Source organism: Nyctibius grandis, chromosome 4 (genome assembly GCF_013368605.1).
Source record: "Nyctibius grandis isolate bNycGra1 chromosome 4, bNycGra1.pri, whole genome shotgun sequence".
In the NCBI taxonomy this organism is placed as follows: Eukaryota; Metazoa; Chordata; class Aves; order Nyctibiiformes; family Nyctibiidae; genus Nyctibius; species Nyctibius grandis.
In genome coordinates this window covers 55,860,807-55,873,858 of record NC_090661.1, presented here as the reverse complement: position 1 = coordinate 55,873,858, position 13,052 = coordinate 55,860,807, and the positions used below count along the sequence as shown (strand labels likewise).

Here is a 13,052-nt window from a genome sequence, read left to right as displayed (position 1 = left end):
AGTAACAGAGCTGGTACAGACCATAACTGAATGCCAAGCCTGGAATACAAACAAAGGAGAATCTGCTAAAGTCCTTGCTGCTTCTTGTTTGCTTTTATTATGTCAAAGATTAGAAAGAGGAAAACATAGATGTTGTCTGGGTCAAGCTGAACTGCAGCCCAAGGACAGAGCCCTTTCAAAATATTGTTGAGAAGCCTAAATATCCTCCAGATTGTTGCCTGGGTTGTTGGAGTCCACCAAAGGAGAGTGCCGAGTTGTGTTGTTGAAATGACCAGAGATAATGTGAACATCCAAAGTTGAAAGGTTGTGCTGTACTGAAAGCTCTCTGTTGGCTTCGGTGTTTCTCTTTTCCATCTGCAACTGCTCCATTTTCAAGTTCATATCTATAGTAGCTCATCTGCTATCAAAATTCTTAGACGCAAACCCTTCATGTTTATCCAGATTTGTATTTCTGGTAGTGGAGCCATTCTGTGCCATGGGAAGAGTCTGCTACTTAGGCTACATCAAGAGTTTTCCCATCTGTTAAGTGATCTTGACAGTTATACGTATTCAGTAAAACGTGATGCCTGAGTGTGCAGCAGTTTCTAGTAAAGAATCAAAGTTTATGAAAGGTTTCACACTGGCTACCAGAATTGTTCCTCTGAAGCTAACAAAATTGGTTTTTCTTATTGTAACTCCCTGTTGTGGGGACTTGGCGTTAAGGTTTCGTTTTTAAAATTATTTATTTATTTTAGGTAGTTTTCTGTGCATAGATATTGGAGCTCTTTCTTTTGCATGTGCTAGTGATGTACTGGTGTGAGATATGGGAGATTGGGAAAGTGCTGGCAGCTGTACATGCCCAAGGGGAGGCTGGGTGATTTACTTTGGGGATGCTGGTGCAACTTGATGGTTCTGGTTTTGAATGTGAAGTTAATGCTTTGTGATGGAACAGTGGAGGCTGTTTCTGGATTGACAGAGATCTATAGCCGATCCCCAGATTAGCTCTAGGAGACACTTCAGGTCCCAGTCCTTTCCTTTACTCAGATGATGCAGATCTTCACTGCCCAGCTGACAGTCTCTGAGTTTTGCCATTCCTGTGCCTTCTGGCTGTCCGAGTACTGTAAATGGAGAAGAGCTGGAGAATAGTACCTGAAATAGGTTTGATGCTGAGAAATTTCCTAGTTTTATAAAGAAAGCTCATGTTCAGGCTCCTTTGTGTGTGTGTGTGAAGGGGCTGTTGCCTTACACTGAGTGGTCTTCTTCTTGACATTAGTTTGTTACTCTAAATGACTTCTGGAAAACAGCCCCCACCTCCTTCATCTTCATTGGTTATTTCGTGTTTGCCTTACAGAGCTTTTTGGAGGCTCCTTAAGGCAATAGGATGAGAAATCAGTCACTGGAAAGTTAGCCAAGATGCTCATTTCTGTTGACATGTTGCCTGGTGTAGAATGGCCTTGGGATCATGCCTTCATTCCTGTTAAACTTCGTTATGCTGTGTCAAGCTTACTGCTTGGATGATCTTTTAATATGGTTTAGAGCTGTTATCATTATAAACAAAGCATTGTGAAGTTCCTTACAGAAAGCATAAAAAAGCAAGGCTTCCTCTGGAAATACTTAGAGTAACATGAGCCAAAATAACAAGTGGAACACACCTAATGCAGGGAAATGAGGATAGTGCTCAATGCCGAGGTGAGCACCAGGAAGATTTGGGAACATGCACACAGAGGTAGGAGAGGGAAAAATCATTCCCTCCTTGGAGGGGGGTGAAGGGGATGGAGGCCACAGGCAGGATGAAAGTATGTGTGAGAGGATTAGTATGTACAGAGTAGGGGCTGGGCCAGGATGGAAGCATGGGGAGCCTGAATTCAAGGTGGAAGCAGAGACAGGTCGAGGTGGAGGAGTCATCACCACAGCGTGAAAGGAAGAGCTAGTACACACATCAGAAATGACACGGGACACTTGCTGTCAGATCTCTGCCGTGGTCACATTTTGGAGCTGTGGCTTGTTCAGCCTGGTTACCATGCGTACTTAGCCACTGCCCCACCAGGGCATTGGCTGTCTGTAATGTACTCATCCTCTCGATGTACTCATGAAGATGCACACACTCCCTATCTTTTAAGCTGAGGCACAGAGGGGCTAAAAGAGCTGTCTTGTTATGCTTTAGATATGTTGAGATACTCAAGTACAGTTTCATGATCAGCAAGTTTAAGCTATTGCCCTAATTACTGGATCATCCTAGCTCCACAGGGTGTCTTTTAGCTGCTGTGTAAAAGGGCAGATACGCAAAGGCACACGTAGATGTTTAAGATGCATTAGGTAACAAGTTACTCTATCACTTAAAAAAAAAAAATCTCTTCTGTATTTGAAAGCTGGCTGCTCTGCTTGAGACTCTGGAAGTACTGGGGGTAGGAGACTCATGAAAACTGTTCTCTGTATGTTTTGGGTATTGATGACTTGAAATAAACCCAGCTTCTGCTCCAGTGAGCCAAAGAGGCTTTTTATCCAGGCTATACTGCAAGGGTGAAACAACAGCTGGGACTCGCAGTATTGATGACTGACTGTGCAAAAGGCTCTGTCCCTTACTTTTCCCAAGTGGCAGCAAGGTTGAGCGTATCTTTGGGGAATTCACTCTTTGTGTTCTGCAGGGATTATTAAATACGTCAGACATGTGTATTGCCTCTGAAGGGTGTCTCATGCCCTGTGGAGGAAAGCTACTTGTGTGCTGTGGGTGATGCAGTCGGTTCATTAAACCCCAGTGCTGGATCCTCTTAGCCTCAGAAGAATAATCCCCTTTTAGCAAGCCATCAGTTCAGACTGTCAGCAGAAAGCAACAGTGTGCCAGGCTAGGAGGAGTCGGGGGAGGAAGTCTGCTTCCCCCATCAGTGTCTGGAGCTAAATCACTTGCTGGGAACAGATGATGCCATTCTTTTCTCTCCAGCTCAGTAGCTAGCAAAGTGCATGTCATGAGGCCACCTCATCATACTCCTAAGTATCAGAGTAGTTTTGTTCTCTGAAGTAATCAACTTAAGGATGTAGGACTTCCATGAAGTCCATGAAGGAGCATTTACAATGCATTTGCATGAATGGATTTAAATGAGTGGAAATGTAACGATGGCTTTGGGAAGTTGGGTAAAACAAAGGCAGATGCTGACTTTGGAAATGGTTGTCTGATTTTGGATTGGATAAGATGGATGGTTGTTTGTCCCATTGACTTTATGGGGCCAGGTTGGGGCAGTGATGAAGGAACTCAGCTCCTGTTCTGAGAAAGAGGAAGAAGTTTTGTTGGATTTGCAAGGGCCATACCTGGCAGCTGTGTCTGTGTTTGTGGCCAAGATGCAGTAGTGCAGTCATGACCTCAGGGAATGGGGAGTTGAGTTCCCAAGATGATGATCCATGAGAACATTAACTTTGCTTTGCTGTAGTCAGAAGAGGAGAGTATGAACTTAGAGAAGTAGCAAGATAGATGCTTTCAAAACTCAATGAAGACACAGTGAAGCAGCAATCTCTTCAGCTCTGCCAAAAAAAATTCCAGCCCTTATCGTCCAGCTCTTAACACTGTCTTCAGCCCAGCTAGAGGACAGCAATAATAACATTAAAGAACCCAGATGTAGTTCTGACAGCTGTGATGTTCACGTGCAGTAATTCAATACAAGGCTGACCCCAAGACAGCAGTGTGTCATCTTTCTTCTCCTAATTGCTCTTCTCAGCCCTGCTCACAGCTGTTACTGTGGCACTTTGCCACTGGCTCCTTCCTGAGTTAATGTGGCTGCAGCGCAGGTTTCACTGCTGATGGTGAGTCCACAGGCGAAATTTGCCATTGTAAACCAGTTAGCTGTCACGTTTGTGTTTGTTTCAAGTGTCAGTGTCTAGACTGTCTGGTGACTTCCTGCATTGCCAATGTCCGTTTGCCTCCCCTTGAAGAGAAGCTGAACATTGAGGTTTTTAACGTTGGCTGTTCTCTTCCCCATCTCATTATTTTTCCACACTCTTCAGCCAACCTAATGACTTTTTTTTTTTTGCTATGTATTTGTTTTGCAGGAGTATATTGATGCTCATCCAGAAACCATTATCCTGGACCCTCTTCCAGCTATTCGTACACTTCTGGACCGATCCAAGTCTTATGAGCTAATCCGGCAAATAGAGGCATACATGCAAGGTAGGCCAATACCTGCTCTTCCTGAAGGCTTTATTGTGACTAGAGAAGGAAGCAGCGGGCTTCTGGAGGCTGGATGTGAGGTTTGAAGTAGTCCGTTTGGGTCCCTTGTGTTCTGTCTCTCTGTGGGAGCACAGACACTGAAGCATTCCTGTGTCACAGGATTGCCCTGTGGAATCCCGTGCTCTTCTTTTTCCATGTGCACAAAGGGGGTTTGCGTCTGGTTAAAAATACGATGTGGATTTAATGGGGAGCATATTTACTACAGTGAGCACTCCCAGAAATCTTCTGGAAAACATTCTCCTTTTGTGCGTGCTGCTAAATTGAAATGACTGTACAAACTTAGCAGCTTGTCATAAGAATCCTGAGGCCTGAATTTAGGGGAGATTTATGGAAGAAGAAAAAATGGTTTTGGAAAGGACTGAAAGAAATTAAATTGTAAATAGAGCTAAGACCTTTGAGAAGCACTAGAAACCTATTGCACAAGTTAATTGCTAGGAGGAACATAAATGCACTTCTGGTATTGTCTAGTTACCTGACATAGACTGTTGCCTTTAATTGGCATTGTTTGAGTTGTATTCCCACATTTAGAAGTGATGCCTTTTCAACCTAAATAATTCTATTATCTTATCATTTTAACCATTGTGACTGTTGGGTTAAGTTAGTCTTTCATTCCCTTTCTACTTCTGTTACTGTCATATTCTTGAAATGTTTATTGGCTTTTGAGTTTAAATCTAGAGGAGCCTTTGAAGTAACTGTTTCATATGTTAGATGACTATACTTGGAGGAAATTGCGTTGCTGAACTATGTTCTAGTGGGGCGTTATTGGAATTACCATTGTGATTGTTTTATCGCTATCTTGATGGACAGGTAGCAAGCTCATGCATTTGTATTTTTATAATTGTGGATTTATAGACATCCTGTTTGCATCTGACCTGCCTGGCCTCATCATCAGTGTCTTTATGTTAAAATAAGACTAATAATTCACATGCTTTCCCTTGTCTTTCGGAATCTCTTTAGGAGAAAATGTTCAATTAGTTTAAAAGGATTTTGTTTTGGGGTGGTTATTGCTGTTTGTGAGTGGGAGAGAGGTGCTCAGGGAAACCTGTGCTCTGAGGAATTGGTTGGGTTTTTGTTCTAGCAGCAGAGAGATTCAGTAGGGTTTGTTTGCTTTTTTTCTTAAATTGCTATCTGTGTTATTATTGTTATCTCCATGAGAATAGTACGTTCGAGAGAGCATCCAGTTTTTGCAGGTAGTTTGTCTTGCCCATATTTCAGCCTCCTCTGATGAGAAAAGGGAATAAATACTTAAGGAGGAAAAAGAAAAAAGTAGGTTTGTATTCAGTTAAAACTGACACTTTAAAGATAAGCTGTTAATAAAGTTGAAGAATGAGGTAAGGAAAAGTTTCACCTGTTCTTACTGGTCACTGCAGTGTGAGGTGACCATATTTCCCCTGTCCCTGTGTCCCCTCCCTGTACCCACCCCATCTCATCTTATTTTTGTCTCATCATCAGAAATATCCTGACAGAGACCTTGAACCAACTTTGTTTTTAGCAGGGGAAGTCTCAGGAGAGCTGAGTAATTGGCTAACTTCTCCTTCTGGCCTAAGTAGATCAGCCTCTGTATTCCTGCACGTAAGGATCTGCAGTGAGAAAAAAGCTACATCCCTCTAGACAATGTTGTGGGTTTTCTCCCCCTCCTTGTTTTCACCTGCTAAATTGTTTTCTCTACTGTGCAGCTGTCATGTCATATCCCAAGGCCATGAGCATTTAAAAAACTCAAAACAAGAAGTAATACGTCTGTGAACAGCATGAGGTCTTAGGAGCCACATCTTTTTTGTTCTGGAATTTCAAAATGGAAGTCACTACCAAGAAAATAATATCCTAGTCTTTAGCTGTAAGTAGAGAGCCCAGTTTATCACAGGATACAAAACTGATGTGATGGGTTAAGTTTGGTGCAAGGGATTATCTCTTTCAAAGGAATGCCATAAACTCTGGAGGGTTGAGTGTGTGTTCAAAGAGAAATCTGCTGCTGTTGAAGGTCTTCCAAAGAAAATTCAGTGTTTGTTTACAGACCAGTTTTGGATTCAGGTGACCTCTGAATTATGTTTTAAAGTAACTATAAATGAAATATAGTCTTTATTTATGATCTTCAATTTATACTTCATTTCTTACAAGAACTATATAACCAAAGATTTGCATCAGTTGGGTTAAAGGGAGGATGGCCACATGCTCTGCTGACTCCAGTTTGAACGGTGCTGAATCCTCCTTCTCCTGTGTTGCCTGAACCTTTGCAAATGGCAGATGTTGCTGAGGTGGCTGTTTTCTGCAGCAGTAAGGACCCGTGTTCTATAAACAACTGGATTTTAAATGTAATTGTCTTTCAGATGTCCAAGTTAAAGCGTTGCCTGTCCTTTTGACAGTGGATTCTCCATGCTTCACAAAAAAGGGAATTGCTATTTGATATGTCTAAAAGTGGGCATCTGGACATCATTAGGCTTTCTGAAAGTCCTGTATTGAGTCAGTTGTCTGAGTGATAAGTACTTTGATCCAGCCTCCTGAGAATGGGCTGGAAAGATGCTTTATGGCAGACTTCTTGTCTCTGCTACCACAGTGTGTGGCCACTAAAGGAACTGAGGTGGAAAAGAACTAGTAACTAGGCAAGAGTTGTATGTGTAGTCTGAGGGAAAGCACAGGGTTGAACGTGGACTTTCCATGTCCTAGACTGAAACTGGAATCACTCGGTCCTTGTGGAAGTACAAGGTTCACAGATTTGCAGAATCGTTGAGGTTGGAGGAGACCTCTTGAGATCATATCTAGTCCAGCTCGCTGCTCAAAGCAGGATCCTCTAGAGCTGGTTCCTCAGGTCCATGTCCAGTTGGGTTTTGTATATCTCCACAGATGGAGACTGCATGACCTCTCTGGGCAGCCTGCTCCAGGATTCACGTTGAACCTGGTGTGCTAGCATGCAACTAGGAGTTGCTGAGGTGACTTGCAGAGATTGTTATTTTCTTCAGTATAGATAATGATATCTCCCTTGGAAGGAAGTGGGACTCTCTCTGAAAAAAAAAAAAAAGCTTAAGAGATATTTTAGCATTGATTTTAATGGATTCTTTTTTGGAAGCAATAGTCTGGCCAGGGCTGTGACTTCCTCTTTTTCCTGCTCTCTGTTATTTTGAGTGCAAGCTGTAAAAGAGCTAGTCGTTCCAAAACCTTCACTTTTGAGTCTTTTTAAAAACATTTGAAAAAATAAAGGCTGCATTCCCAACTAGTGTCTTACATAGCTGGCAGGTCTATTTTGAAATAAATCACTGAATAGATTTTTTTGGTATAGCAGTTGAGTTCTCTCAGCAGCTGTGTTGCTTTGTTTACTTACCTGTGAAGAATTGCTGCTGATGTAAAAGTGCTCTGGATCAGGTTCTGTAATGTTCGGTGAAAGACTAGGAGCATTATTTAATGGAAATTTCATTTTTAGCAGGGTATTGTATGGTTGGAGCTGTGTCAGACTTTTCTAAGCTTTAACCTCATGAAAAATGACTAAATTCTCTGATGCCAGGTTGAAAAGCTGTGATCCTACAGCCTTGGAATTCAAGATCTGACTTTTAAAATTATGCTTAAGATGGTAATAGATAATCACTATGACTAGGGACTAACTAACCTTTTTATATTACATTTGTAGTTTTAAGATTAAAAGCTTTTAAAATTTCCTGTGTATCTTACAAGTAATAATCTAAACTGGAGGGATTTAAACCAAAGCTGAGGTAAGCATGCTGCTCACTCGGTGCTTTATCTAGTTAAGTGTTCCTATCTGCTACTCAGCTTCCTTTGCTGTCTCAAGTGACTTACAGGTTTCTTCGATAATGTTTGAACTTCATATATTGAGGACCCTGGAGTTCATTTCTTTAACCACTTCCACCTGGCTTTTTTCCATTATTTTAAAATCTTCTTGTTCTTAGATTCTTAAATTTAGCTTCAAATCTAAAATTTCTACAGAAACTAGCCTTTGTGGGGTTCCCATCAGAGAGAACTGCATGAGTCAAGCTGCAACTCCTGAATTTCTCTCTCCTAACGGTGTTTTTTGAAGTACAGAAACTATTCCCTCAGGACACTCTAATCAGTATAAAACCCTTTAGCTGTGATATTTTCATCCCAGGATGTAATCTAAATCATTTATGTTTGATTGTTTACTGTTATATGAGATGCTGCTGTGTGCGTTCCTTTCTGATTTGGAGGGATATTACAGAACAGATCATGGCATCCTTTTTTCCCCCCTGGATTTCTTTTTATCAGATTCTGTCTGTCTGTCTTAGAAATACATGCAGCTGTTCGAGGACTATCTTTTGTTACTAGGGGAGAGGCTCAGCATGATGTAACGGGTAACACACTTGATTTGGGGCTCAGGGTTTTCTGCTTGGCTCTGGTTCTGACTTGCTGCGTGTCTTTGGGCACAGCATGTCACCCCTGTGCATCTCTTTCTTCTCTTGACACTCATCTTCCCTTTAGATGCCACATTTTTCTGGGCAGGAACCTCTTTTCCAAATATACGTACACATACTGTGATATAGTGAGTCTCTGCTCTGTGTAGGTATAGTTTTAACAAAAAATGTAGAGTAGGAAACTGGGTATTTGCAATTCAATGCCAAAGTAGGTAGTCAGGTTTTATTTTTTGGAAGTTATGGAGCATATTGCTAGAGTGGTGCATACTCGGAACTTCTCAAAATCAGGCCACCCAGTTAAAAGTGCCTGAAAATAGCTGTATATACGTAGCTCTAGGTATTCACCTTTTGAAACTGTGGCCTCTACTCTCTGTAGCCTACTTTCCATAGCATTTTTGGTCAGAAGGGAGCAAGAAGAATAGTCACACAGGTCAACTTCAGGCACCTCTGTATTTGAAGCTCCTATTAAAATGAAAGGGAAAATCCGGGTTTAATTTAAAGGCTCTAAATCACTCACCCGAGGCTCACTTGTTTATGTAGGGACATATCAGTAAAGCATCTAAGTTAGAGGGGTGATGTGAGCTACTGCAATTAACCACGGCAGTTTTTGGATGCAGAAGCCTCCCTTGTTGATTGTATGCTCTCTTTCCACCAAGAACACATGCAGACAGATGTCTCATTACCTCCTTTCAAGTGTGGTGCGTGTTCACTCACTGCATTTTAATTTCTGTTTGAAAACTACTGTACATGTGTAGAGGGAAGTAACTGGAATTGAATTAATATTCTCTGTGACTGGAAGGGCTTTGTCCAAAGCGCATCAGCACACAGTGGTGTTGCACATGGCGGTGCTCTGTACCCTGGCTGTTGGCACTTGGTGGGTCTCAGCCCTGCTCTGTCAAACTGGAAAGACTCTGGGACTTTTGACCCAAGGAGGTGTCACCTGGCATCTTTCTTATAAAAGCACATTCATTCATCTTGGAGGGGGTTGACAAAGGGACACGGACATGTTGGTGTTACGATAAACAGGCCCTGGCTTTGAAATTTAAAGTAGACAGCTGCTTCCAAAGGACTAATCCTGTCCTGAGAGAGGTGGCAGGAAAAGAAAGAGGGAAGCCCCAGAGGGAACCTGGAATCTCCTCTCTGGTGCCATTGCTTGCTCTTGTTAAGGTAGTTTACAAAAGGATTTTCTAAGGTAAGAATGCTGAAAGTTAGCCATTTCATAAATGAAAAATATGAGCAGACTCTCCTTTCCCTTCCTGCCCGTCCTCCCCCTTCCTGGGTCTTCATTATTTTGAGCTGCCAGCTCTGTCCCAGCGTGGGTCAGAGGGACCAGAGAGCTGGGGCCCCTGTGGAAATGATGGGCCTGGTCCCTGTTCTCCCAGCCAGGACTGGCAGTCTGCTGGCCTGCTGCTTCTGGCCTGCTAAGATACATCAGCTTGGTATTGTTGAAGCTGACTCTGCAGTCCAACAGAGACAAAACCCAGAGAATAATATAGAAAACATTTTTATCATTTTGTCTCGCAGTGTGCCAGCCAGAACTCCTTGAACCAACAAACAATCTTCATCTTTGCATCTTTGATCCTAGTAGTCTTGATGGTCACTGAGCTTTCAAAATAAGCTTGTCTATAAAGTTCAGATGTTATTTTTGGGTGCACTTAGGTTTAATTTTTAAATCTTGTGTGCTTTTGTGGCTAGATAAAGGGAATCTGCATCCTGCTTTCAGTCTCCTTTGCATGTCGGAATCTAAAAGGAAACAAGGGTGGACCTTTTATCCATTTATTGCATACCAGCATTGGAAACTTTTGGTTTGCGTCTACATGCATCATTGCAAAGCATTTGTGTACTTGATAAAGCTGAAAACATGGAGAAGTTTATAGAAGTTTAAGCAAGAGTTTTTATGAATTTTGTGTTGGGGCTTGGGTGGATCTGAAGAATGACTGAATCTGCTTTTATGGGGTAAAGATATAAGCTGTGGCTGCACTCCGTTGTCATGGGGCATTCCTAAGACATCTCCAGTTCAGGTTTTAAGAACAGAACATGGATTGATTCTTGAGGATTACTGTCTGTCTAGAATTAGGAAAGGAGGAGCAGGGATTCTTCTGTCATGAGGAAGTCTTCACTGAATAAACCAGATGTTTTAAATTCCAGCACAGTTGTATTTCAAGTTATTCTGATCCTCTCGAGCAGAAATTTCCTTGACTGGCATCCAACAACAGAAGATACTTTTCCCAAGTATCTAGGTGCTAGAAAAAGTAAGGAAGGGGCAATGAAAGATAAATTGTGCACAATATATATGTAAAACTTAACTGAGAATACTTTTTGCGGCAAGGGGCTTTTTCCCTGATGTTTCTACTCATATTGTCATAAAATCAGAGGTCAAGAAATAAGTCTTGAAAAATAGGACCTTTCATCTGAATTGGAAACCAGGATTCAGCTGGTAGAACATTGTTCCAGCTCTAGTGTGATGTGTTCATGTCACTTTTGCTGCTGAAGAAGCAGTTTATTTTGATGCTACAAGAAAAGTAGCATCCCTCACATTTCCTCAGGCAAGTATCTAGCCAACATGTGAGACCCCTGGTTTGATTCTATTCTCTCCTCATGAAGAGTCCGACAGGACCTTGTCATTCTCATTTGATATACTACACCACTAATATCTCACATTTCTTCCTGTTTGGGGTACCCTTCTTACAGGAGTGATTGGAAGGTGCCGATTTGTTGTTTTTCTGATGTGTAAGTGCTGCATATGGGTGGAAATAGAGAGATCCAAATGCATTCATAAACTGCTATGGCTGTATGGAGAGAGTCAGCTCTTCTGGAGTGTCAGTAATCATGATTCATGTCACTATATTGTATTTGCGTAAAGGAAACAAACCTGGTTCTGCAGGATACAGCTTAGCTCCATGAAATGGAAAGATGCTACACTGAGAAGAAAGAGTGGTAGTGTTACAGGCATATGTTGCATCCTTTCATACCCTGTTTGGTGGGCAAGGTATACATGGATAATGTTTCAGAACTTGTGGCATTTGTAGGGAAATATGCAACTTGTTTAGTTCTGTACTCTGAGAGTGAACCACTGCTTTTTAAATTGGGTTAAAATAGTCTGAATAGTAGAAAATGTGTGTCCTCCAAATGGCACCGCATGGCTATGTTGCTCCGGTTGCCTTCAGGCCTTCTGGCCTATTAGAGTTCTTCGAAACTGTCAGCTAGAGATTGGATAGCTGAACACAAGTCAGCACACTGAAATAACTTTCAAAAGAAAATACAAAATCACTCCTTAGAGGTCAGATGTTAAGTAAACTGAAGCATCAGAAAGTGTGAGACAGAGACCAAAGACAGAGAGATAAACAAACTGCTTTCAATGTGGCAAGTCAAGCATCCCATACTAGTGGCGTTCCAGGACATTTATTAATAACTCTGGAAAAGGCAGCTGAACACAGGATGGCAAATTTTCCAGATAAGTCCAAATTGTTTAGTATTTTCCAGGCAACGGGAGACAGCAGTATCAAATGAGTCTACCAAAAGTCAGCGAAGAGTCAGCACGATGATAGATCCAATTTATTGCAGTCTCTTGGGCCCATGAAGAAATAATATGGACAGCTCATGCATTGTTAATTTCTACATTGACTCACTGCTCAGGAAAGACCTCGGTGTCACAGTGGGTAGCTCACTGGAAACTTCTGCCCCCTCTACCTCAGTAGTCAAAAGAGAACATGCCAACAGAACCAAACAAAAAGATTATGGTGGCCAAAAATAGCATGGAAGATATTGAGCATACAGTTATGGAAATAAAGCACTTTCTTTCCCTTGAAGACTGTTTCCAGTTCTGTTTTCCTGAATTTAAAAATACGCATTAGAAATGAAAGGAATCCTGGAGAAAAGGGACATGGTCGGTGCCAAGAGACAGTCACACAAGGGGAGACTGAGATCAACCTGGGGCTAGCAGAGGTGGAACAAAACCTGAGCAAACAAAATACGAATAAATGGAGAAACGTTCCCCTTTTTCTCTTCCCTACCATATCTGTGTAGTTGCTCTAAAATATCAACTAAGATCGTAGCTGGACTGAAAAAGGTAGGAAATGTTCAGTTAGGTTTAAAAGATTTACAAACCATAGTGGTTGGGGGTATATGGTACTGTGGTGGGTGTTAGAAAGAAACTCGATTTATGGACTCTGAACTCCATAACTTGGGATATGTTGGGGGACAATGTATATGCCCTTACCTCTGATTTGAAATCCACTGACAAATAGCAGAAATGGAGATGACATGGTATCAGCTGAACTGTGGTCTCATTTGATTTGGTAATTCCTGTGTTCATTTCTCATCTTGTGGGAAGCGAGAATGTCAGAAACTGCAGTGATGATTTAAAGTGTTTTCTAGTTCTATATAACTTTTAAACCTGATACAAGTAGTAACATTTTGGCACTTTTACCGTCTTGTGAATAAAGTCTTGGGATTTTATATTAATTATTATGAGCACTCTGCAT

The 13,052-nt window shown here is 41.7% G+C and overlaps 1 protein-coding gene across 1 annotated transcript in view; it reads left to right on the top strand.

The window, feature by feature from the left end:
• ITPK1 (inositol-tetrakisphosphate 1-kinase) overlaps window positions 1-13,052 on the top strand; it is a 147,728-nt gene that overhangs the window by 85,083 nt on the left and 49,593 nt on the right. The window contains exon 5 of the mRNA XM_068399256.1: window positions 4,018-4,135. Within this exon, the coding sequence (XP_068255357.1) occupies window positions 4,018-4,135 (118 nt within the window). The remainder of the gene's footprint in view (window positions 1-4,017; window positions 4,136-13,052) is intronic.